The 25,371-nt window shown below is 44.8% G+C and overlaps 1 protein-coding gene across 1 annotated transcript in view; it reads left to right on the forward strand.

Moving 5' to 3' along the window:
• Positions 1-25,371, forward strand: part of SCML4 (Scm polycomb group protein like 4) — a 44,420-nt gene that overhangs the window by 8,851 nt on the left and 10,198 nt on the right. Inside the window, exons 3-5 of the mRNA XM_071742486.1 lie at positions 2,622-2,822; positions 4,725-4,919; positions 20,889-21,155. Coding sequence (XP_071598587.1) covers positions 2,622-2,822; positions 4,725-4,919; positions 20,889-21,155 — 663 coding nt within the window. The remainder of the gene's footprint in view (positions 1-2,621; positions 2,823-4,724; positions 4,920-20,888; positions 21,156-25,371) is intronic.

Below are 25,371 nucleotides of genomic sequence, written 5' to 3' on the forward strand. Positions count from 1 at the left end.
TTTCTTAGCTGGGATGCACAGAGGAGAAGTTTTCCATCTGCTCTGGTAACAGAATGATACTAAACGTTGTGACAGTGACGATAAAAATATATTTCATTCTCATTTATCCTTTCACATGCGAAGACTGCAAAGCACTTGACAGACACCAGACAAGCTGTGTTTCTTAGCATTGCTCTGAGTAGTGTGTCCGGTGCCGCTTTCAAAGGGGGACAGAAAGGCAGAGTCTTACAAGCCCAACTAACTCACCAGGATGGCTGCAGAGGCTCCTTGGGTCATTTTGGGCTCTGCAGGTGCAGTGTCCTGCACCTCTGTCTGCCCATCCTCATGCCACCAACTGCGGGAGCGGCAAAGAAAATGCGTGCAACCAATATGGTTGATAAACGGACTTCTGGTTTATTGCGCAGCAACTTTTGCTTATATAGTACTTCCGTGACCACACCCCAGCCACCAACATAACTTTTTATTGGACACCCGGTGTGTTTACCTGTAGCACAGCGAATCCCTGGTGCAGGTAGCACCGGAGTATGGGCCGATCTAATTGGCCTCCCAAACATGGGGTTGGGCATAGCAAAGGGGTCGTACCTCCTACCTCTTCGAGAATATTCAGGAATATTCTCCAACATTCTCCGAGCCTTCCTAACATTCCACAACAACCAACACCTGTTCTCTCAGCACCTTCCCAGCAGCACACATAGGCTCCCACCAGAGCAGGGTTTGCAGGAGGTGGAAGCAGACTCAAGCCGATTTTACCTCCCTATCTGCTCTGAAAGGACCACAGGGGCCCTTGCTCCCCCGCGAGGGACCTAGCACACTGTTTGCAGAGTCCATCTGGCAGTCGAGCCCCAAACAAAACTGGTGGCTTGTCACAGCAGAAGCCACATCCTTGCAGACTCAGTGAGGTTTGGTACAGTGGCACCCCAGGAAAGCTGCACCCTGACAGCTCCCTGCAATTCATGCATGCTGCTGCTGTCTTTCAGTGCATTACCCCTTTGTTTGTTTGGCACTTGGAAGGTGTAAAGCAGTATGTAATGACAACTATGATTGCTATTATCCTTCTCTTTACTCAGGATGTACTGCTTGAACCCCTTCTGCTGTGCAGTGAGAGATGGGATAGTGGAGTGAGCCATGACAGTCGCACTAGATTTTCATTACAGTGATGCAAACTGTAAATTATTTCCAACTTTACACAGCTGTCATCATGTCCTCCACTCCACTTGATGGGTTTTTTTGCCACATATCTGATTTCTGTCAGAGGATAGTGTTATATTGTCTGAGAGATGACAGCTCGAGCACACTCAGCTAGCTATTACAATACATCTCACTTTAGCCTGACTCTAGGCTGTGTCTTAGTCGCCCTTAGTTACCACAGCATTATCTCTGCTTTCTTCAAGGTGTAGTTAGTCTCAGCCAAGCTTAAAATAAGTCTGTGCTAGAGAGGGGATATTTTGGCTATGGATGGCAAGGCTAATGTCATCTGGAAAAAGTGCTTTTACAGGCAAAGACATATGAGAGGAGGCATGCAGGTCTTGGCTAAGGGGAGGCTGGGGGATCCTTCATGGCCCTCCTGTGCAGCACAGTCATGCAGCTGTGGTCCCAAGTGGGGATTTAGCACTGCACATGATGTACAGTTTCCCTCGAGGTGAGGCAGTCTGCAGAGTGCTGGGTTGGACGTGGAGGGTCAGGGAGATCCCGAAGACCTGAGTCTCTTCCATTGCACCCTGCAGCTCAGCACAGGAGCTACAGATGCAAGAAGTCAGGAGCAGCTAGGAACAGAAGTCTCCCAAAACTCATCTCAGAGCAGTGCTTCTCAATGAATCAGTCCCAAGATATGTCAGAGAAAAAAACCAAGCCCAAAACACACCTGGGGGTTTTGTAAGATCAGCCCTGCTAATCAGTGCCCTTCACTCCCTGCACATGTTTTCTGGTCATGGACAAGGCAGACTGCAGTACACCACAGGCACACACAGGAGCTTCTTTGGTTCCATGTGGTTTATCCTCTTCACAGATCAGTGATCAGTGCAGGGCAGCCTGGCTGTGCCACCCCAAATGGCAGCAGTTCACTGGTGAGTTGAAAAGCTATGTGAAATACAAGGATGATAAGAGGGCTGAAGCACCTCTCCTATGAAGACAGACTGAGACAGTTGGGGTTATTCAGTATGGAGAGGAGAAGACTCTGAGGAGACCTTATTGTAGCCCTCTGGTATCTGAAGGGGGCCTACAAGAAAGATAGTGAGGGGCTTTTTAGGATGTCAGGTAGTGATAGGACTTGGGGGAATGGATTCAAACTAGAGGAGGGTTGATTGGGATTGGAAGTTAGGAAGAAGTTCTTCACCATGAAGATGGTGAGACACAGAAACAGGTTGCCCAGAGAGGTGGTGGAAGCCCCATCCCTGGAAGTTTTTAAGGCCAGGCTGGATGGGACTCTGAGCAACCTGGTCTAGTGGGAGGTGTCCCTGCCCATGGCAGGGTGGTTGGAACTGGATGATCTTAAAGGTCCCTTCCAACCCTGAAAATTTTATGATTCTGTGAAATATATAGAAATGTGTATAGCCAGTATTCACTAGGATGCTCTCAGGGGTGCCATGTAACAAACTTGTTGGGATCTTTTTGTGTATCTACAGTCTGCATTTACATCAACAAACAAGCAAACCTGGGGCCGTACCTCGACAGGAAGAAAGTGCAGCAGCTTCCAGAACACTTTGGGCCGGAGAGGCCATCAGCAGCCCTGCAGCAGGCTGTCCAGGCCTGCATCAACTGTGCCCTGCAGCAAAAGGCTGTCTTCTCTCTCATCAAGCAGGGCTATGGAGGCGAGACTGTGTCAGGTAAAGCATTTTCGGAAGGGGTTTGTGGCCACTCGGAAAGTGCCTGAAGTCTTAACCTGGTCCCCCATTCTGACTGTCCCCCCTGTCCCATTGCCTCCTGGGGCTGCAAAGGAAAACCTGCCAGGAGTTCAGCTGCTGATGTGGCCTCTGCTGCAGCTCCTGAGCCAAAGGAATTGCAGAAGTCCCATGGCAATTCCTCGCCCAGCAGGACTGTACAAACACCTCACAGAGAACTGGAGATCAGAGGGAACTTCTCAGGAGCATCTCAGGTCCATGCAGTGACACTTCTCACTGCATCCTAATGAATCTCCCATATCCCTCCCTCAGTCCCCTGGCCTGGCTCTCAGACTGAACATGAACTTTTCTTCCAACCGCAGCCAGCCTTTTGTGTCACAACACTGGTTTAGCACAGGGGGAGGCAGTGTGAATGAAATTACGGGAATATGGGAATGATGGTCTCCAGTGAGCTGTCACAGATGAGTCAGGCATGAACATGAAGCCAAGGACCACAAGTCCAAACCATTCTGCAGGGATCAGAGCATCTCAGCTGTGCCATCGGGGCCTTCTTGTGTGAGAGCACAAGCTCTGGCCTTCTGTGCAGTGTAAAAAACCTTTCTCCCCCTCCTTTAGTTCTCTTTAGTCACAGGTGTGCCTTCTCTGAGGGACATCAGAAATACTCTAAGAATGAGCCAAAATTTTTCACAGAAACACACAACTGACTCACTTTAACTCAAAGCTTAATCTTTGCCTGGTTCTGCTCTGTGTGTATGATTTTCATTACAAGCAGAATAACGTTGTGTCTGCCAAACCCCTTGGTCTCAGTTCTTCTGAGCTGGCTTAGCTTCAGGTACCTGAGCTACAAGCACCTGGTCAACATTTCTTCCAACTTCATGTCTCTTCTAATCATCAAGGAGGGGTGAATTGTCTCCTACTCATGGTGTGGCTCTAAGATTACAGCTCATTCCCAGACCAGCAGCAGCACAGACAGAATTTGTCATGGGCTTTCCAACCTCCCCATTCCTTGGCTCACAGATGCTGGAGCATGATCCCTTAGAGCAGCTCAGGTCAGCGGGAAATCTCTGAAGTTATCTCAAACATTATAAGCCTAACATTGCAATATACACTCTTCAGTAATTACTGGAAGCTGTAGGAGTGGAAAAAAACTTCCAGATGGTGGAGTTTAGGCAGCCATGTCACGTAGTCCTCCCTGCAAACCTGTTGACACCTGAATGTGTCCTGCTACAATTGATCCTGGTGGGTCTATTGTGACTGTTCCACCTCTCTCATGGCTGGGACTTGTGCCTTTTTTGATTCTCCCTGGAATTTGCCCAGGAATTTCAATTAATGCAGCCCAGGATAGAGCTGGTCTATCTGAATTCCAGGTAGACCGCAACTGCTAACTTTTATTTGTCTATGAATGCAATTAAACCTGTAAATAAGATGCACAATGTGGCTGCTAGCCACAACCCTGATACCTTTTATTCATTCACAGCCATGTCTTAAATTCCCATCTCCATTATCTTCTAAAACCTTGGATATTGCTGAAGTCAGCCTAATAGCCCATCATTGGCTAAATCTCTTTCTTTCCCCTTCCTTAGGCCAGGGTATCATAATTGCCTCCTTCCAATCACAGAATACTGTTTTCAGTTGGATGCATATATTAGAAAACCTTGCACTGCTGGCCATGCCAGTCAGCATCTTTCAGGACTCCAGGGGAAAGGTGATCTGGGACACAGAAACTCACCTCCAGAAATTCCTCTGGTTTTGTTTTGTACATAGGTGGGGTAATTTCTGTAAAATATTTTAAGACATATCAATGTTGTGTGAAATAGCTCCCACTGCTCTCATCCTTCCTCCTGCCATGCCTACCCAGGTGTTGAATTGCTCCTGCTTGCTTTCCAGTTTCAGCTTCCTTTGAGGGGAAGCAGCATCTCCTGAACCTGCTGGTAGTCAACAGCATTGGGTACGTCCTGCGCTTCCTGAAGAAGTTCTGTCGCAGCCTCGTGTGTGACAATCTCTTCAGCAACCAGCCCTTCCAGCAGTACAACACCGTTTCAGAAAGCCCAGAAGTGTATGAAAACAGAAGGATGGAGGCAGGTAAGCTACTTGATCCACTTGGGCTCAAGATTTCACAGGACTAAATAAATTACTGTCTTTTTTTGATACTATACTGTCTATGCTAGAGAACTGCAGGTTCCTGCCGGATCTTTCTGGAGGGAGGCAGTGGGCTGATTTGCAGTATTTTTGCCAGTGGCTAGAGAGGAGGTTTTCAGGTGAAAACCACTGTGTTGAGGAGCCCCCCTGTGTTGCCAGGGCTAATTCTTTAATTATTTTATAGCTCTTAGCTTCTTTTTCTCTTTTCCTAAGGAAACAAGGCTCCTATGATACTATCGTCTTTGTTGCTGTCAGTTCTTTCCTGTAACGTTTTGCCTCTGTAAGTGTACCAGACCCTGGGGTAGAAGCCTCAAAGGCATCAAGTTCACTCAAGTTTCAGGCAAGCAGGAAGGTAGAGGTGAAATTTCTCTCTCCATCTAGCTCAACCACAATATTAAGCACTGGAGGATCCCCATGGACTACCAAGACTCCTCTGCTTGCAGATCTGATACAGAGTGCTTGCTGCTTATTCCCACTTCCCAGACCCCTTGCTTAAGCTTGGCTTATTGGCTTCAGCAAAAGGTGTGAGGCTGGGTGAATGTGTAGACCCCAATCCACACTCCAGTGTCACCTTGTCATGAATAAGAAATCACCCCTGCAACAGGCACTGCCCCAGCACTTCATTACTTGTGCTTCATGCCCTGCATGGTGCTTGTTTTAAGGATCACCTGAAGAGATCCCCTGCAAAGCAGCAAGATCTGCCTTCACTTGAGAAGACCTCTTACCAGGTGCAGAGAGAAAGCCAGTTGCAGCAATCCAGTTTTGGGTCAGTGCCACTAGCATAAATCTAAGGTAGCATTACCAGTAAGATCTTAAGTGTGTGCTTTGCACACCAAAGCTGGGAGTGGGCTGTACACACAGTGCAAAAATTGCCTTTTTGTGCAAAGAAATCCAGATGCTGCTCTTACACATAAGGGAGTAAAGGCAGGAACCCAGATTGAAACAAATAATTTTTTTTCATTTGGACTAGGGCATTTCCAGCAACCTGAATGTTTTTGAGGGGTCAAGGGATTTCTGTAGCACCGAGTGTGTGCATCCCAGGAGGCCTGGCATTTTTATTTGCATTTTAATTTGCATTTACATTTACTTTTGCATGGCAAAGCTATATGTGGGAAGCAACTCCCCAAATGGAGTTTTTACAGTGGCTGTTACACTCCAGTCATCCTTCTCCCCACACCATTCCCACTAACTCTGCCCAGCCACTGAGGAAAGGGCAATATACTATTTATGCCCCAGACCAGGCAGGAGGCAGCATGGGCCAGGTAGCCTGTGTTAGTCAAGGCTAGTGATGGCCTGGGCTCTCCTCTGCCTAAAAATGAGATGGAGGAAGAGACAGTGGCTCTTGGGCCTTTTAAATCTCTATCACCAGCAGCACTGCAGTACAGTGGAGAACACAAGCAGTGAAATAGGTGAGGGTAGTGGCTATGCACACCCTAGGGTTAAAACTCTCTCACAAGGCTCCAGTTTGCTCACCCCAAGGCCTGATATCTGCTGGCCTGCTAGGCAGAGGGTCACCTGCTGTAGCATGGGTCACCATGACCTACAGAGAGTTGGGGACTCCCCTGCTGAAGTGAGGATGCAGGAGAGTTGATGGAGGAGCCACGTAGTCCTGTATTCAGGGTGGCTGTGATGAGCAGTGCCTTATCCTGGGTCCCTGGGTGCTCAGGTGGCTCTCTGAGCTGGCAGCCCCAAAAGGAGACTCCTTCCACCAAAGATTAGCAGAAATATGTCGAGACAAGATTTGAGGACACTTTAAGCTCTGCTGCCCACTGACGTGGTATACCAAATCTGTGGAACTCAGGTTGCTGTGCCAAATCCTGCCCATGGGCTTGGGGGTGGCTGGAGGAGGGCTCAGCATCTTTACCAGCTAACCCACTGCTTTCAATGCTGTGGGGCCCAGGATACAGGCTGGTTACAGTGCAGCCAGGTAGCTGCTTGGAAAATCCACCTACAGGATTACTGCTCGACCCAAGAATGCACACAAAGGCACAGAAGGAGGAATTGCCTCTGCCTCAAAAAGCCCTTGGAATGAGAAATTTTGGAGAGGGGAAAAGCTGAAAGCTGCCTCTTCCCCAGGGCAAGCTGTGCCCAGCTCAGGAGCAGTCTGCCTGTGGCTGTGTAGCGGAGGAGCTGGCGAGGTGGCCTCACACCCGGCACTCAGACAGAGCCAGGCAGACACAGAATATTCCTGTTCATCACATCGGGCTCTATTCAACAGCTCTGCTTGCACCAGTGCAATAACTCCAGTTTTAGGCACTGGGCTTGAGCCACTGAGTCTACGGTTGATGCCAAAATCTTCCCTCCCCCCCTTCTCTGCAGCAAGGTCAGCAGGGGGGACCTCTGCCACATGGGGTTTCCCTGTAGAGGCACTAACAAGGAGGACGGTAGGAGCTCTTCTCACAGACAGGTCTGTGAGGGCACCTATTAGGATAGAGCTCACATGGAAGGAGCAGGGACATAATAAAGCACCACAGGAAGCCATGCAAAGCAGCCACATTTTTCATTGTTTCTGTTCTCCAGCTTGTAATCGAGATGTTCTTTCTTTTAAAATCACGTACTTTTCACCCCCTGTGTACCAATGAATTGAATACATGTATTGACTTCAGTGCAGTTACCCTTGATTTATGCTGGCAGAAGTGAGAGGAGAAGCCAGCATCGTGTCCAGTCATATTAATCCACTTACACCATACAGGAGTCACCTTTTAGCCTTGCCCTGAAGCACATGCCCCTAAGCCATTATTCACCTGTGCTCACAGCAAACTGCCAGATGCTAATGGCTGTGTATAGGCCAGGTGGGATTTGTTGATATATGCATACATCACTTACAACAATGTTTTATATTTCTAAGGAGTATGCAAGCACCAGGTTGCACCCAGCACTGGCCTCTGCAATGAGCTCTGTTGGCTCTGCATGACCCTCCCTGGACCTGAGCCCTCACATTCCACCTGCCCTGCCAGTGCCTCTCTCACCAGCACCCAGCAGCCCAGCACATGGAGAGAAGGTCCCTCTCCTGCACTCTCCCAATGCCTGTGGCCTCTCTCTGTCCTTGTCTTGGCATGTCTAGGGACATACCCCACAGCTCTTTCTTCTCTTTCAGCTGTGATGGGACTTTCTGGCTCATGAGAGCATTTTGTGGGGACCAGTTTTGGCATGACTCCAAGGACTCCATCTGGGAAGTGCCTGGCTTCAGGTCTACATTACAGCTAAACCTGAGATGTTACCTGTCCCCAAAGCACCTGGGTTCAAAGCATCTCTGGACGTGCACCCCAGAGTTTTCCATGAGAGTGGTAGTGCAGTTTGAACTAAAATGATGGCAAAATCTGAGTTAACTCTGCAGAAAATGCTCTGAGGTGTGTCAGGGCCTCCATGGATGGGAGGCCAGCAGGGCAGGGATCCTGCAAAGTGCCTCCATCAACACCCTCAGCATTCAGCTTTCAGCAGTCCTCCCAACAGAGGCTTGGGTGTGTGCATGGGAAAGGGACATTTCTGGAGCTCCTACATACAGTTGAGATGCTCCTATGCAGTGTTAGACTGTTACTTTTTTTAGAGAAAATTGAGTTTGCTGAAAAACTTCTTGCAGTTACACTAAATGAAGAAAAGTTTCTCTTAAAAAATGGTGTGCTGGCCTACATGGGAAGCATCAAACATCATAAGCATCTTCTTCTTTCCCTTTTGGTCAGCTCTATGCCTCATCAGTGCCTCTGTATATAGCAAGGTGGGCTCTTTCTATCTGCAAGCACTTGAAAAGCTGGTACAAGAAGTTCACAGAATCACAGAACCATAGAATCATCCAGGTTGGAAAGGACCTCTGAGATCATCAAGTCCAACCCTTGATCCACTACCATGGCACTGAGTGCCACATCAGTCTCTTCTTAAAAACCTCCAGGGATGGAGAATCCACCACCTCCCTGGGCAGCCCATTCCAATGCCTGATTAAATGAAGTGCTATAGCAATGCACTGTAAAAGTGTGACTAGTAGGCAAGACACAAGGCTGGCAGCTGGATTTTGTCTGAGACTTTTCCATTAATTGTGTGGGCAAGTCACCCTTCTCTGCTGCTCCTTTATTTGAGCATCTGTCTAAGGAGGGCAATAATTCTTGCCACTTGCCACTTTCTAAAACAGCAAGAAAAAAAAAGAATAACATGATAGAAAATCACATATTATTACAATCAATATTTTCTGTTCCAAGCACCAAATAACAGCTCAGAAATTTCAAGCCCTGAGAGGCTAAGAAAAATGTTGTCTTTTCCCTTTCTAGTACTGTGGCTTGTTTAATCTTGTCTTGTTGCATGCTATGAGGAACTGTGCTCCTGGCTTCTCAGTGTGCTCAGAATAAATGGCTTTTAAGGCTATCAATAGCTGCGGTTCTCTCTAGCATTTAATTACCTGCAAAGGCCATTTATTGCCTCATATATTCCTCTACCATGAACATTATCCTTTAAACAATAAATAAAATATTAAGGTCACTCTTTAAAAGGGAGCAGAGGAACTGCACAAGCCATCCAACCACAGCGATGTCTAATTTAAAAAGTTTGTCTGGTCTTTGGGGCATTTGAATTGATGACAGAGCCTGCAGTACAGCAGATAAAGGGTGGGATGGCTGCAGGCATTTCTTCCTTTCATCCTCCCGGATGCATGAGTCTGTGCATTCATCAGCAGGCTGGTGCCTGACTCAGACCTGGTCCCAGAGCAGGGCACCCCACTGGGGACCTCCACACTGAGGTCCTGCCTGTATCTGGAGCTCCATCCACAGCAGTGGCTTCCTGAAAGAAGGCGGTAACTCTGTGGCGTGGCAGAAAGAGAGGCAACTGCACAGGGAACTGCATGTTGAGATTCAGAAACCTGGGGTGGGACAAAAGCAGTTTAGGATGGTAAAAGGAGTAGGAGGTAAAAGCAGGAGGGTGAAAGAAAGACAGTCAGGCATTGCTCCTGTGGAGGGGTTTCATGAAGGTGGTAGAGACTTTAGCATTCAGGGCCTTCAAACCTAGACCAGAAGAAACTAAGGGAATGCACACTAAGAGGCAAATCCTGACAGGAAGAAAAATAGGATGTGGATGGGAGAGATTAAATTAACCTGTGATATAATTTGCCTGAACTCTATAAAATTGGCAGAACTCGATGAATTGCCCATTCTGACCTTTAAGCTGTGTGATTACTGTTTGCTAACCCCCAAATGAAGAAAGAGTCCCTTTCTGTTCCTTTACATTTGTGAAATTGTATCTCCTTGTGGATGCTAAGCAATGAAGCCTTAAGGAGACATCCCTCCAGCAGTCAGCCCAAGGAAAATCCTTCTCCCCACCTTCTGCTGGGTTGTTTTGCTTCTACAGTCTTGAGAGGGTGCAAGAAAATCCATCACTTTTGAATACATCCTCCTGGGGGAACAGGCACTCTGATCCCAGCAGTGGACGAGGAGAAGGCCAAAGGCACTTCTGCCCTTCAGGACAAGATGTGCTCAGAGCTGTGGCAGAGGAAATGGTGGTGCTGGAGAATGCCTGGGCTGCAGCTATGGAAGTTAGAAGAGAGAGCGAAGCTATGAAATGAAGATAAAAAAGGGGGAAAAAATGCTTTCTTTGCCCATAACAAAGGGCGTGCATAAGAAAAGTGGATGAAATGATGTGCATAAATGCATGAAGCATGATGGATGATATCATATCCACTACAGAAAAAAAAATACCCTCGTGTATAAGCATTTAATTCAAGCTTTCAATGCCCAGTCATGTGGAGGAAGTATGAACACTCTTAGAGCCCTGGTCAAGTAAATCATGTGCTTGGTACTCTTGTTCAGCTTTGACTTTGTTTTAGCTGCTTGAGACTTTTCCGTAGAGCTATATGACTCCCTTGGGAGATTTAAGAGTCTGGGCTTTGATTTTAAAAAGCTTAAATTACAATTGGAACAGGAATTTCCATTCTGAAACTTTAAAAATATTGATACAAATACCTGTGATCCAGTAAACCTATATTTCAAGCAGGCAGGTCAGCAGGCCAGAACTGACGATGAAAACCTACCCCTCACCTAAGTACTGCATGCATTAGCCAGCCTGACACACTCAATTTTTCATACATGTGAGGGGGGAAGAAGATGATCCTTAGGATCCTTACCTTGTGCCAGTTCAAGCCACATTAGAAACCATCACTTGGGAGCTGCATGCAAAATGTGGTGGTGTAGGCTCAGGCAGTGGAGGGGATGAGGAGAGTAAGCAAGGCCAGCACTTACTAATTAAAAGACAAAACAAGGAATGTTTTGGAAGACAGATGAACTTGTATTTTGTGAATCTGGATGAGAGAGCCCTTGCTTCTGGCTCTACTGCGTACATGGCATCTATGGCAGGGACTGGGCTTGCACCTCTGAGGGAGGAAGCATAGCCAGCTCAAAGAAGGGAAAAGGGAGCCTTGTGTTTAAGCTCTTTGACAAGTTTCAAAGCAGATTCAGAATTTTTTTTTTTTTTCAGGGGATGTTACTGATTTTTGCTTGGATATTCTTCAGGTTTTCATCTCGGTTTTTCTCCTCCCTTGTGTTGCTCTCTTTTTGAGCCTTTTCGATTGAAAGGTTAAAAGACTCTTCCTCCTTTATATGTTGTTATCTACCTTCTCTTTCTCTCTATTTTTTTCCAATTCACTACAAAATAAATGAAAACCCACATGCAATGGCGTTTCCAGTTCCATGGAAATAAAGCATCCATTTTTCTCTTGAAAATTCTTGGCTCCTACTTAATCAACAGTGCTCCCCATCTCCTTAGGATTTATTTGTTTGCCATAATTATGCAGAGTACATCAAAGTGCCTTTTGGAAAGTATTAACACACAGCATCTGTCTGAAGAACATTCATCTGTTGCAAAATGAGTGCAGAGCAGGAGATTAATGCAATTAAGAGAGTGAGGGGAGCAAATTGTTGGCAGTGATGGGCAGTTTGGTGTTTGTGCTGGGGCAATGCTGACTGTGGGCAGCAATGAGAAAGCTAAAGGGTATAAGGTGAGGAGTTGCATCCCCACTTCTCATTGAAAATAGGCTGCAAATGGAGGTTTGGGGAATCAGGTACTTCAGGGTGGGTTTCTTCATGGAAAAGGTAAGGTTACAGAACTGATTGAAACAAAAAGTTTGCAGTGGTTTGCTAGACTTCAGCAGAGGAGCCAAAGTAAAGTAGAATACAGAGAGGGTGAATACTGGGATGGGGTCCTGGGGCAAACCCAGCATCCCAGAGGTATGGAACACTGGTGTGAAGGGAAACTGGCTTTGTGGGATCATGGGGAGAAGAGGGATTAAAAGGATCTGAGAAAGGGCAATTGGTGAACTCCTGAGACTGGACAGGGTTGTCAGAAGCAGCAGTGGAAAAGATAGGGAAGGAAAGGATATATGAAGGGGAACTAAAGCTTGAGGGCCCAGCTATGTTGCATTTATATGGCAGAAGTAACTCTGGAGAAATATCAGAAAATCCGGTTGAGCTGTAGCACTGGGCAGGGAGAAATGAAGCAATGACTTTATAAAAGATCTTATACATATGTATACCCATGCACAGGCTTATGCTTTATATGTGCTCTGTGGAATTTCTGGATTATATTACTAGTTATTAATGGGCAAATGCAGCTTATTTTGCTGTTACTGCACTTTGCTCTAGACATCTCACTTCTTATTGTATCAAATTATTTTTTTTTCAAACAAAAAATTGCTGTTAAATATTTTAAGCCAGTACTAAGCCATATAACTCAAGGAGATTCATCATGGCAGTAAACAAACAGAAATGAACAGAGAATCAACTGCAGAGAATGCCAGTGTATAACACCTTGAAAATTTCAAATACCACAGTCAATTTCATCTATTCTGTTCTATTCTATATACAGTTCCTTATGACTTCTATCAATGCTTATTTATAAGCATATAGAGTATATTATAAGCTACCTGGGTAGAAAAGCCCTTCAGGTGCTGCTAGAAGCTGGAGACAGGAAAGATCAATCGCAGCCTCTGCTGTCTCCTCTGCAAGTTGAGAACTATTGCTGTGCTATGACACAAAACCATCCAACCCTGATAAATCTCCTTTCATGATGTACACTTTGGTGTAGTACGAAGGCAAGGGAGAGAGGGTCTGAAATCAGGAGGAATAGACCAAAGGAAGACTTTTTTCTGAAGGCCGGATCCCTTACATCACTGAAATTCCTTTGCCTTCAATCACGGGCATGTAGTGCCTAAACAACTTGCCTGCACTGTAACATGGGACTAAAACCTCTCCACTGCAATACAAGACATTTACTCAATCATCCCCAAGTACCTGGGGAAAAAAAAATCCTTGATGGATTATTTATACACACGAGCACCTTTATCATTAAATCTAATATATTTGTCACCAGCTAGCTTGTGAATTTACTCTACCTTTTTACGCAGTTTGGACAATAAAACCACGTAGATCTGTTCCCAGCTGGTTTCATTCCCTGGTTCTACCACATTAAACACAATGTGGCTGTTGTCTGGGCTGCAAACACTCAAGGGAAATCGTTTAAATAATGAAAAACAATTGCCTATGCTGAAGTCCTTGTAATCAGCACAACACTGGAGTTTGGAAAATTCTCTAAAAATTTAGATTCTTGGTGTTAACTGACTGGCAGTTTCTCCTTGGGGGATTCAGCATTTCAATTACTGTGAGGTACTTCTCAGCAGCTAGGACACAGAGAGATGATACATGGTGCAGTAAAGTCTCAGACAAAACCCTGGAGAATTCACTGCAGCTTTTATCTCCAGAGTGTGACCATGGTTTCAGTGTTCATAATATCTACATTCACAAGTGGATGAGATTTATTTGTGTTTTCCTGTCCTGACTGACTAGTACCACCCCTTTTTTTCCCTGTGGATGCAATTGTGTGTTCCTATAACCCAAGCAAAAGTTATCTTGTAGACCAAAAAAACACAGGCATGACAGCCCTGAACTGCTGTCAGCGGATGCCCTGGGCTGCCTGCTTGCTTGCTGCCCCTCTGCAGCAGCCTCAGGGATGCTGTGGCTCCTTGGGGACATCTGTCTGTGCCACTCTGCCTTGGTGAGCAGTGAGCAGCTCTGCTCTGCTCCCAGATGCCACTCCTTCTAATGCTTTCCTGGTCCAGCCAAGCCCTGTCAGCCAGGGGATGGTGAGGAAAAGGTCCCATCCTTGCCCAACTGTGAGGGGTGCAGATGCATGCACCAGAGAGTGTGTTGACATGATGTAGAAATGCCTGCTGAGGGGTGACATCATATTTTCATTGTGCCTGGACAGGCGACGGAGCTAAAAGGAATGGGCTGGTGCTGTAATCCCAGAGTAAATCACTGAAGGAGAGCTGGAAAGTCTTAATCCATCATAGGAAGGAAGCTCTTATCTTTATAGAGATGCATACAGGCTCAAGCTACAAGGAAGATAAGGTGCACGGTCCATTTCTGGCTGGAAAAAAAATGTGTGAGGCTGTTTGGCAGACAAAGGAAAAGTTATTTTTTAATATTTTAAGAGGTGATGTTAAAATAGAAGATAGCATTTCAGAACCAAGGCATATTTTTCACACTCTTAAATACTGTTTAGATCCCTCTACTCTCTCCCTTTCCAGCTTAACTAGATTGAACAGGCAGTGAATCTCACCTGAAATACTTCCTTCTGTATTTCTCCCTTTGTTTTTTGTGTATATTCACTTTTATTTTTTCTTCCATGAGGGCTGACATGCATGGTTTCTAAACCCCACAGCTGCTTAAAGCCATCCCCTACAGTTCCCACAAACTGTCTCCCAGTTAGGCAAGTACCATCCTCATGTGGGAAGACTGAACCAAGCTCAGGAACTATAAAATACAGGTGAAGATAAAACTGGCTGAGGAGTCTTTCACTAGGATTTTGACACTGTGGCTGGCTTCTGTCAGTATGACTGGGAGATGTGAAAAGGCTGGCCCTGGCTTAGGGAGAGGTCTGAGGAAGATATGATATCATGCTGCTTAAAATACAGAGTTCACATCTGGTCAGCCCATTATAGAAAATATATGGTAGCACTTTAAAAGGTATGGGGAAGGGTCAGAGGACAAAGCCCATCATTAAACGAAATGAGGAATAGGAGAAAACACAAAAAAGGAAGAGTGGGGGTGGAGAAAAAAAAAAAAGACATCTATATTGACTGTGTGGAAAAGTAGTTAATGGGGAATGTAATTAGAGCCAATATAGGTGATCGAGCATTTCAGGTGGCAGAGTACAAAATTAGGAAATTACACAAACATATGAGCCTAGAAGGAAGGGCAGATGTCCCAGGAAGTTACTGGTGTGTAAAAGAAGACATCCCAGGTCTGGGGACAGTGTCTGGTGTGCTCAGACATGGGTGTGCAGATTTCCACCTGTGCCCTGTGCAGCCTTTACCTGGATGCAGCCACTCCATGGCTGCACAGGGCATTGCCCGTGAACTGGGAGTGGAGATCCTGGTCCTGGTTCACTGCCCTGATCTTGGGCTCTGCTATCCAAGGGGCACTCTGGGGACAAACCCAGAGCAAGGCTGGGGTATCAGGAAAGGGAAAGCTGGATTAATGAAATGGTGAGATGGATGGAAGGGGAACAGCCTGGGGAAGAAATGGCTAGGCATGCCAGCAGTGAAGGAAGGAAAATAGAAAAGAGAGATAGGAAAATAGCTGGCAAACTGTGGAAAAGCTGTGTTTGAGCAAGGTTGAGGCAGTGGGAAAACGATGGGAGAAGCAGGAGGGAGAGGTGATGAGGAATAATAGAGGGAGGAGCAGATGGAGGGAGTAAGCAGGGAGGCTGAGACAGGTAAAGGGAGAGAGGGATGTAACATGAGAAGTGATGTGGGAGCAGCAGCATCTGAGGAAAATGGCACAAGATGTGTTTGGCTGGGAGAAGAGGAGGGAAGGCAGATTACACAGCATCTCTTGAGTGCAGAAAGACTTTATCTATAGGAGAGATTTTAGCAGAATATGTTTCTTTAAGGTTTGTTTTTTTTTAAGACAAAGAAGTGAGAGATTAGATCTGCTGAGGAAAACATCAGCTGAGGATCATCATCCCCTTTATTACCTTATTCTTCATTTCCTGCTTGACCTGAAATGGATTTTCATTTGCTACCCTCATGCACAATGGGACACATAATTTTTGTTTGTTTGTTTTTCTGGAGTGTCTCTAGTCCCAGATGCTACCAAACATCCATTGTATTTGTACTGCATTAGCACATGCATGTGACACGCTGTAGTGGCATACAGATAACACCAAGGCAAAGGACTTAACATATGAAGGAGGTCAAAGACAAAACAAGCATTTTTCTGCATCCTAATGGAGATCTGGGGTCCAGAGATGATGGATAACCTGACCAAGGTCAATCCAGAGGTCTGCAGCAGAGCTGGGATATGAGCTGCAGGTTCTTATGCTCTTTTAACTCTCAGATGACCCTTTTTCAGGAATTTGGCCAGGAAACATACAGACTATCACTTTAAAGAAGCTCAGCTAAAGAAATTTGCATATTTAAATTGGGAAGGTAGGTTTTTTTCTCACCTTCTTTGTGGTATTTTAAGGTGTGCTGGATGTAACGGCCTTGGGCTTTTCAGCCCAATTGCCTGTGCACAATCCATGGAAAGGGAAACTGCCAAAATGGCCTGAGCATATCAGGGTGATGAACAGTTTCAGTGGGGACTACTGTGTTCAAAGCAAAGACTCAAAGCAGCTTTCTCATAAATCCTGCTTTAAGACAATGTGTACTCATTTCTCACTAGTGTGTGCCCTTCTGCTGACTACCTAGAAAATAAAATACAGGTGTGTGACAGAATACAGAAGACCTAATTTACAGATTTATGAAAATGTTGCATTTTAAACCTCAATAGAGAGTTCTGTTTTCTTCTGTTGGTTCAGAAAACATGTTTTTCCCTAATTGGCCAAAGTGGGATTAGTAGCTGTGAAAGCTGTACACTTTACAAGGCCTTCTGGGAGCTTACAAAATGCAGAAATTTTCATACACATCATTGGTGGAGCCCCAACTCATGCACAGAGTCACAAGGAGCTGGAGAAATATGAAAACAGGGAACTTCCATAGTCTTCTGTGTGTTTTGGATAGTGGAAATTGTCCCTCCTACTGTCTCTTGTGCCACTGTAAGGGTTCTAGACACCTCACAGGAGCCTTTGCCATTGTCCTAACCCACCCTCCATGTCTTCTTCTAGGAGTGGAGATGACAACAGTCACAGGAACAGAGGACAATTGAGGAGGGAAGGGACCCCAGGAGGTCTCTGGTCAAATCCCTTGCCCAAAGGAGGGTCAGCTATCAGCTCAGGACTTTGTCCAGTTGGGTCTGCAAAGCCTCCAGTGCCAGAGCCCACCTCTCCAGGCAACCTCTGCCACTGCTCCATTGTCCTCACGGGGAAAAGGTTTCTTCTTATATCCAATCTGAAGCTTTAATTTTAATTTTTGCTTGTTGCCTCTTGTTCTGCTGTGCATAGCTGTGAATAGCCTGGCTCCATCTTCTTGGTGACCTCCCTATGAGTCCTGTGGGCTGCTGTTAGGTTTCTACCCCCAAGCTGCCTCTCCCCCAGGCTGATTGAGTCCCATCCTCCCAGCCTCTCCTGGCAGGGCAAGTGCTCCATGCTCCAGGCATCTTGGTGGCTCTCTGCTGAACTCACCCATTTCTCCATGTTTGTTTTATGTTATCCTGAAGACCAAAACTGAATGCCAGGCTAGATGCCTGTGCTACCCCACTTTTTACTGGCCCCTTCACAACACATCACCTTAGTGACCCACTAAGCCTGATCATCCAACCAGTTTCTCACTCATCCCAACCACAATGTTCTAATTTACCTGCAAGAATATTGTGGGAGACCACATTTAAAGCCTTGCTAAAGTCAAGTCAAATGACATCCACTGGCTCTCCCTTTGCCACAAATCCAGTAGCTTGATGACAGAAGGCTACACAGACTGTGCCCACACAGGCTGTCCGTGGTCACTTTCACCTCTTCTCTGCTGCTGGGAGGGGGGGTCATGAAATGCAGATGTCTTCTCCTGCCCTGAAGTGTCATCAACTGTGTGACATCTCAGGGACATAATGAATTGCAGACTGTCCCAGGGCATGGACTTAGAGAGGCATGGTTGCCTAAGGAGCATCAGCTTGTGCAGTTCTACAAAGCAGGCTGCACTCAGCAGGGAGCACAGAAGCTGACCAGCACCTTTTAAAACTCTATAATTTAAAACATGTAACCACATATATTTGAACACACAGTCTTCCTTTTTTCTAATCTAAGTGTGACCTGCATTTCATCATGAGCTTCTTTTGGTCAGCAGAAGGCGACCGGTGAGTTGCTCTTGTAATCAACCGACTGCTCGTGTCAACTTGAAGATCAGGAGCTCTGAAAAGGCTTGCTTAGAAACATGTCTGGCTGAGATGATCCCTGCTTGACCCTCTCCAATGAAGACATGAATATTACTTTCAAATTCCCAAAGCACCTTCCACTGGGATGTGTTTCAAACAGTGATGAATGGAGGCTCCTGCTCGGTCTGTGGCAATGGGCATAATTACACCCATTTTGGAGCCTGAAGCGGTGACACATGGAATAAATTGATCTAGATCAAAAAAGAGTCTTAGGCAGGGTCAGAAATGGAAATGATGGCATCTGGCTCCTGGTCATAGTCTCAAACACAACTCATGAGTGTCCTTCCACCCGTGTATGTCCTATCTAACACAGATTACCGAGAGAGTTTGATATCAATCAAAAAATCCCTGGTGTCTGCTCACAAATTTTGGAGTCATTTATATCCATAGCAATAAAAGCTGCATGACGTTTATTTAGCAGGGCTCTTTTAATGCACTGTTTGTTGTTTTGATAGTCTGTAGCTTCTTCATATTGTAATCATATTAAAAGAGCATTCTTTTCCTGGAATAAAGAGGTAATGATTCACAAGAGGCATAATTATTCCATGTGGTGCAGGCAGGATGCTGCAGAAAGAGCTGTCTTCTTTATGCGTAAGAGGCTTTTATTGCAAGTGTTCTACACGCTAATTAAATTCCTTTGAATGAGGAGGCTTGATTGGATTTTCTTTGGTTTATTGGGAGGAGCCTGAAAAGCAAGGTATTTAGTTCAATTGCTATACAGTTTTGGCATCTGTCGAAGGTTAGGGAGAAAGGTTCAGAGGGTCTGATTTCTGTTTCTCTTATGTGAGGGTTAAGTTAGCTGAACTACACTGGATTCAATAGAATTATACCCAATCTGTATTTGTGTGAGAATCAAGCTCAGAAATCCCTGGCAGAAAGCAGCAGGATACTTGAATGCATGCTGGAAGGATTCAAATTATCTAAGGGAAAAAAGCTTCACTAGAGGAAAGTTACTTGCAATTGCAAAGGCAATTGCCCAAAAGCAAGGCAACTTCATATTTACATCTGTCCTTCAGGTCTGATGTTTTTCTTATGGTGAGTCTAGCCTTGGCCCAGAAAGGGACAAAGTTTTGAAATACAGCAGCATGAAAATGAAATCAGGCAATCATGTAACAAAAATCTGTGCTGTTGCTTGACACATGAGCCACAATGCTGGCATGGCACAAGTCTTGAGCATTTGAGTCATCAAACTAAATCATGTTTGTTTAACATCAACTACTGTACACAGTTGCCAAGGTTTTGGGGTTTTTTGTTTTTTGGTTTTGTTTTTTTCAAAGGAAGAGTAAAATTGTAAATTAAAAGGAAAACTCTATTATATACAGTCTCAACACCAATTAGCAATGGGGTCTGGGTCTTGTAGCATAAATTACAGCATAAATCCTTCCTGTTACTCAAGAAGGCTACACAATATGCCAGGAGAAGCACATTGCAGTGGGAGAGGGAAACTCTCAAGAGCAGGTTGCCAGTATCTGTTGGGATTATGTGAAGATCTGGATCTCAGAGATGTTTCCAGGGGCTCTGGTTGTATCTCAGTGGTAGTGGTGATGGTGGTGGAGGTAAAGAAGAGGGTCCTGGAAGGGGAGGGTTGGTTTTGTGGAGAGAATGGCAGTAGGAATGAGAAGAGCTTTGACTATGTTTTGTGAAGACACAAAAGGCAAGCAGGAAGGATCCTGGATACTGAGGCTTGTTGGGAGTCAGCTGGGACTGGCCAGAGTAGGACAATGACCCAGAGAGGGAGGTCTCAGTCCAGATAGTGAAACAAGATGGACCTGGACATAGGTCTGAGAGGAACTGGAAAAAAGCCTACGTACTGCAAAACCTGGGGCTAGACCTACCTCATGGCTGTGCATTAGACCCTCAAGCAAAGGGAAAGAGAGTCTCTAAGCACAAAATTTGGTCTATTGGGAGGAATCTGAAAAGCAAGGTATTTGACTCCTATACAGTGTGAAAAGTGCAATGTGGAAGCGAGGCACCAAAGCAGTGTCTTGCAGTCATCATTGGTGCTGACACTCATGTCTGAACATGTCTGCCCATGGCAAACCTTGGGCATGGTTGTCAGCCATCAGGACTCTTCTTCTTTTGGGATATCAGGACTGATGGACATTTGCATCTGAGGATATTTTTCTGACTAGTTCTTGGAACTGGAATGCTTTGATTTATTACCTGTACTCCCTCCTACTGGCTGCCAGGCATTATGAACCCAACAAAATGCCCGTCTTGTCTTCTGCTTTCTTCCTTTCAACTTGCATGGTCTTAAAAGAAAGACAAAGCAAAAAACCTTTGTACAGTCCTCCAGTCTGTAGTGGTATTTGGGGAGCACCATGAAGCCAGGACTTTATGGAGAATTTTGCTATAAGCTGACAATGGCTGAGTCACATCAAGCTATAGTTTCCCTCTTGTGACCCTTACTGACTTCTGAGTGGTAATGCTTCCCTTCATTATTTATTAATTCTCAGCAAAGACTCCCTTCAGCCAGATGTCTGTAGAGAAATTTGGAGCTAAAAAAATTAAAGGGCTGGATTAAGATTGGTTCTGGTTTACTGATGTTTCTATTGTGTCTTGGCTTCCTGAGCAGAAACCGTCATACCTGAGGACTACCTGGCTGATCCTGCGACCATGAAGAGGTACAGCGTGGATCCTGCTGATTCTGCCTTTGGTTGCATGGGCTCCATGTATTCCATGAGGCAGGGTCCTGCAGATGGACATCCTGCTGGAGGCTCCTCTTCATCCTGTAGCCATCGTCCTGCCCAGATGTCTTCAGGAGGGTCCTCATCTACCGGCCTACGGCATCAGACCTCCAGCCCAACGATGAACGGGACCTATCTTGAAGGAAACAGAAGTGGTAATATAACAGCTTCCATTTAGCAATGTGTGCTGCTAGGTTGGTGCCATGCTGGAGTCAACTCACTCCCATATTCCCAGGAAAATTAGTGAGGTGGGTCTGGGTTGACATCTATCCAGACCGCTCACACTTCCATTTACAAGGAGAAATAATAACCTATGTAAACACAAAATCAATCTGTTCATTAATTAAGTAAAAAGGTGAATGTTTTCTAATACTGTCATTAATTATGTAAACATATGTATTATGTATAATCGTGTGGCAATCACAGCTGCTATCATCAACTTACAGCTATAAATATTAATATATAAGGCATTCCTCCCAAAGATTGACACTGCCTACAGGTAGGGACCTGTTATTTGTGCGACATCAACTGCGTACAAGAAATGATGTAAAGGAAAGCCAAGAACTAGTGCCTACCCCAAAGCATCTTAGCAAAACGTTTTTCCTCCTATCTGCATGGCCCATCCTGCCCCCTCAATCATGAACCAAGCCAGATTTTACTTGAAAAAGACTACCCAACAAAGTATCTTTTTAGAAATCATCCAGCTAACTGCATAAGGCTCATTTATCCTTCAGGAAGCAAAGTCACAAGAAGTTTATCTGCAAATTCAAGGGATGATGTGGTAACCACTTCATTCAATAACCCTCCTTCACTCTCTTTTTATTTTTGTTCAGCTACCCTAATAGGATTTACATTTGCTGGGTTGGTCACTCTGCCCAGCAGCTATATTACTTATTAGCTATGACTTTTTCTTTTTTTTTTTTTTTTTTTTCTAGAAATTACCTGAGTTCATCAAACAGGTTAGCTAATTCCCTGAATTTCTGTTAACTTTGCCTTCATTTTCATTTTCCAAGTTCTCCATTAACATGTCTTTAACCAGTGATTCCAGCAGTTTCTTCACCCCATACTAATTATTCAAAATTCATTTATGTATTTTTCATCTTGAAGATGGATCTAACAAAGGAGTTGAAGTGGCTCACGCATTTTTAAGTAATTAATTTCTTTCCCTTGCTCATTTATTAATGGGACCTACTGTCACACTGGTATTTTTTAAAAAAATCTTGATATATCTGCAGAAACCTTACTGGTTTCCCTAGCCCTTTTGTCTGCATTAGCTCATTACACTGTCTTTCTGCCCTTCATTTCCCTTGGAAACTGCATCTGATTTTGCTCATTCTTGTTTGGTAACCACTCCAGAGCCTCTTCCCAGTAGCCGCAGACCTTTGTAAAATTCCTTCTCATCCCTCACCTCCCCTGTATCTGTATTATTTCTTGTTCCTGAACTTTCACTATTTAATATTTCTGAACAGTATTCTTCCAAAATAGCGATTGCCATTATTTTGATTGGTATTTCTTTGCCTATCTAGGTTTGCCTTCCTAAATGTTCAGCACCTATGCAAAACCATCACTCACTTTTCTATCATTTCCACACACTTGTTTCCCTGGTTTTCCCTTGTGTTACACTGTTATTCAGAGCACAGATAAGCATTAAGTTCTCATCATCATTTTTTCTTAACTTAGAGTCAACTTTATTCAAAGAAAAGTGGATAATAGAGAAATGCACTACTGCAAACAACTTGTAAAAGGTTGCCACAAAGGACCAAGTGCCTCGGTTTCAAAGAAAAGGAAATGAAAAGCTCTTTCTTTTAGATCTTGCTCACTGCATCTCAGGCCAGCATAATCAGGTGCTGGGAGGACAAGAGGTTTACTGTGCACGGGATTCATTTTAACTTCTCCCAGTGCTTTCCCTAGAGCCTCCTAGCAGAACTGGGATGCTTCCGTCAAGCTTTTTAGTCGGCAGCTGCGAGGGGCCAAGATTTAACAATATTGTTACTTGCTTGCTTTGAAAATCTTTATCATTCTGCCTGGCATCAGACATCGGTGCTTTGTAGCACACCGGAAGGGTCAGAGCAGTTCAGAGCAAAGGTCCCTCTGGCTGCTCACTGTGTCTCCAGGATGAGACAGCAGCACACCCCCATAAAAGAGATAAGCTCAGAGATAGTTCTGCTTCTTTCCCCACCGCCAGAAATCTGTTGTTCAAGGGCTTCCTGCACCCAAAGTGGTGGGTTCATACTTAGTGACCCTGCATAGGTTTTTTTCTTCTCTGCATCACCCGGTGGCTTACTGAATGCTTTGCGTGGTTTGGCATCCACAAAAACAGTAGAGTTCCTGTGCTTAAAAATGTGTTGTGTGGAGACACAATATCAGGGGTTTGAATCTAAATTCAAAGGACCGAAGCTTTAAATCAGAACTGCTTAGTTTTGCTCAGCTGCATTGCTTTGGCTTCTTCCTTCTCACTGTTTTCCAGTCTCAGCAAATGTCTTTTGAAAACTCAGCATGGTCCTGAGCAGGATGCTAAGCTTCAGGAGACAGTGCCATCTCTCTTATCATGACTTCTCACAGAATTTGCAGTCTTTACAAAATGGCACCTTTTTCTCTTCTATAACTGAACTAACAGAAAAATTACAGAGGGGTGATGCAATAGGCTTTGCAGGATCCTACATTTCTCTAGCTTGAAACACATTAAAGCATTTTGAGGATCAAAGGGGAAGAGATTACTTTTGACTCAGGCACTCATGATCTGTCGATGTCTTTGAAGCAGTTAGAAGTTACTAAAATGCTACAAATGATACTTTGGAGTAACAGGACTGGTCCCAAGACTGCTTAGTGTTTTTAGTGTGACAAGCATTTGACCTTTGCATTACACTAATTCCTCTGGGACCTCTGGGTCGTTTGGTCAGCACAACAGCTGCTCCCTCAAACCAGCAGTTAGGCAGTGAACAGCACAAAAATGGTTATCGATTTATTGATATTGTTTATTTATAATTACCAACAATCTATTAGTTCTGGAATCATCTATTGTATATTAGGGTCTGCTGTAAAGGTATACACAAACCCATACAGAGATGGGTTTTCTGTCAAAGTCGCTGACAAAAGGAACAGCAATTCCCTGTGCTCCACCACATGCTCCACAGTACAGCAGCCCAGATGGCTACAGCACGTTTGTGCCACCAGTGTCCATTGCATTTCCTCTGATCCCCTCAGTTCTTTCTGGCCCCGCCAGCAGTTTCCCATGGTACACAGCAGGACGTGGGTTCTCTGAGGCACAGGAGAGTCATTTGCTCCCTGACATGGCCAGGAGGTTTTCAGTGACTGTGAGGGGCAACACAGTGACATGCACGAAGTCAAGGTACCCACAGATTTATTAGGATGTCCCTTCTAGCAGTAAAGAAACTGTGCTGTTTCCAGCCTTTCATCTCCTTCTCTGTTTGTGATAGCAGCAGCTCTGTAACGCTGGGATTCCAGCTGTAGAGTCCTATAAAGCATTGCCTGCTCCTCCTTAAAATTAGAGACTGTATTTCTTCACAGCTATCAAACTTTCATCCACCGTGCTGCTGGGTGCTGCGGGAAATCCCAGACTTTAAAAATACACATCTTTCAGCAATTGTCTTAGTGCAGCCGCACTGGAGTTTTATTACTGTCTTTGCAAAATCTCTCTTGAAAAGGTCTTTGGAATCTGTGCTCTCTCTATGATGCTTCTGCACTTGTGTTTCCTCTTTCTAGTGATAATTTTTATGCTGCTGAATTATAAGTGAGAAAAGATGAGTAAGCAGTGCATGCCAGTCTCTGTCCTTATCCTTCTCAGTTTGTATACTTACAAGGCAGGGATGGGCAGGACTCATTAAAAAGAGGAAGAATTTCTCTCTCTGAAACCTCAAACCAAGTTTTATTTATGGATATTTTTGAAAAATAACTTGCTTTATTTATCAGGGTGGGCAAATATCATGGAATAAACCATAACCATAAAACATATCTCAGTGCACAGCAGGACATCTCTTTCAAGCGGAATGGATGAGATTAAACCTCAAAGCTCTCATTAATGCAATTGGAAATTTGATGCCTAATTCTCCATGATTATGCTAAAAAATAATAAATAGATAAAACAAAAAACCCCCAAACTCAACTCATTTCAGAAAGATAGCCTGGTCTGCTAACAGATAAACATTCACTTTCCTGTCATCATTTGCCAAATTGAAGCTCTTAAATCAGAGGAGGAATAGTCAAGGACATCATAAACCTTTCCAAGCCTGCTTACATAACAAACAAAGCTTTTATTCCAAGTATGAAGAATTGCATGTTCAACCACAATATAATAACCTTAACCTTACCCTGTAGCTTGTTATTTTTATGCAGATTTTATTATCTAATATT

The sequence above is a fragment of the Heliangelus exortis genome, chromosome 3, assembly GCF_036169615.1.
Source record: "Heliangelus exortis chromosome 3, bHelExo1.hap1, whole genome shotgun sequence".
Classification (NCBI taxonomy): domain Eukaryota; kingdom Metazoa; phylum Chordata; class Aves; order Apodiformes; family Trochilidae; genus Heliangelus; species Heliangelus exortis.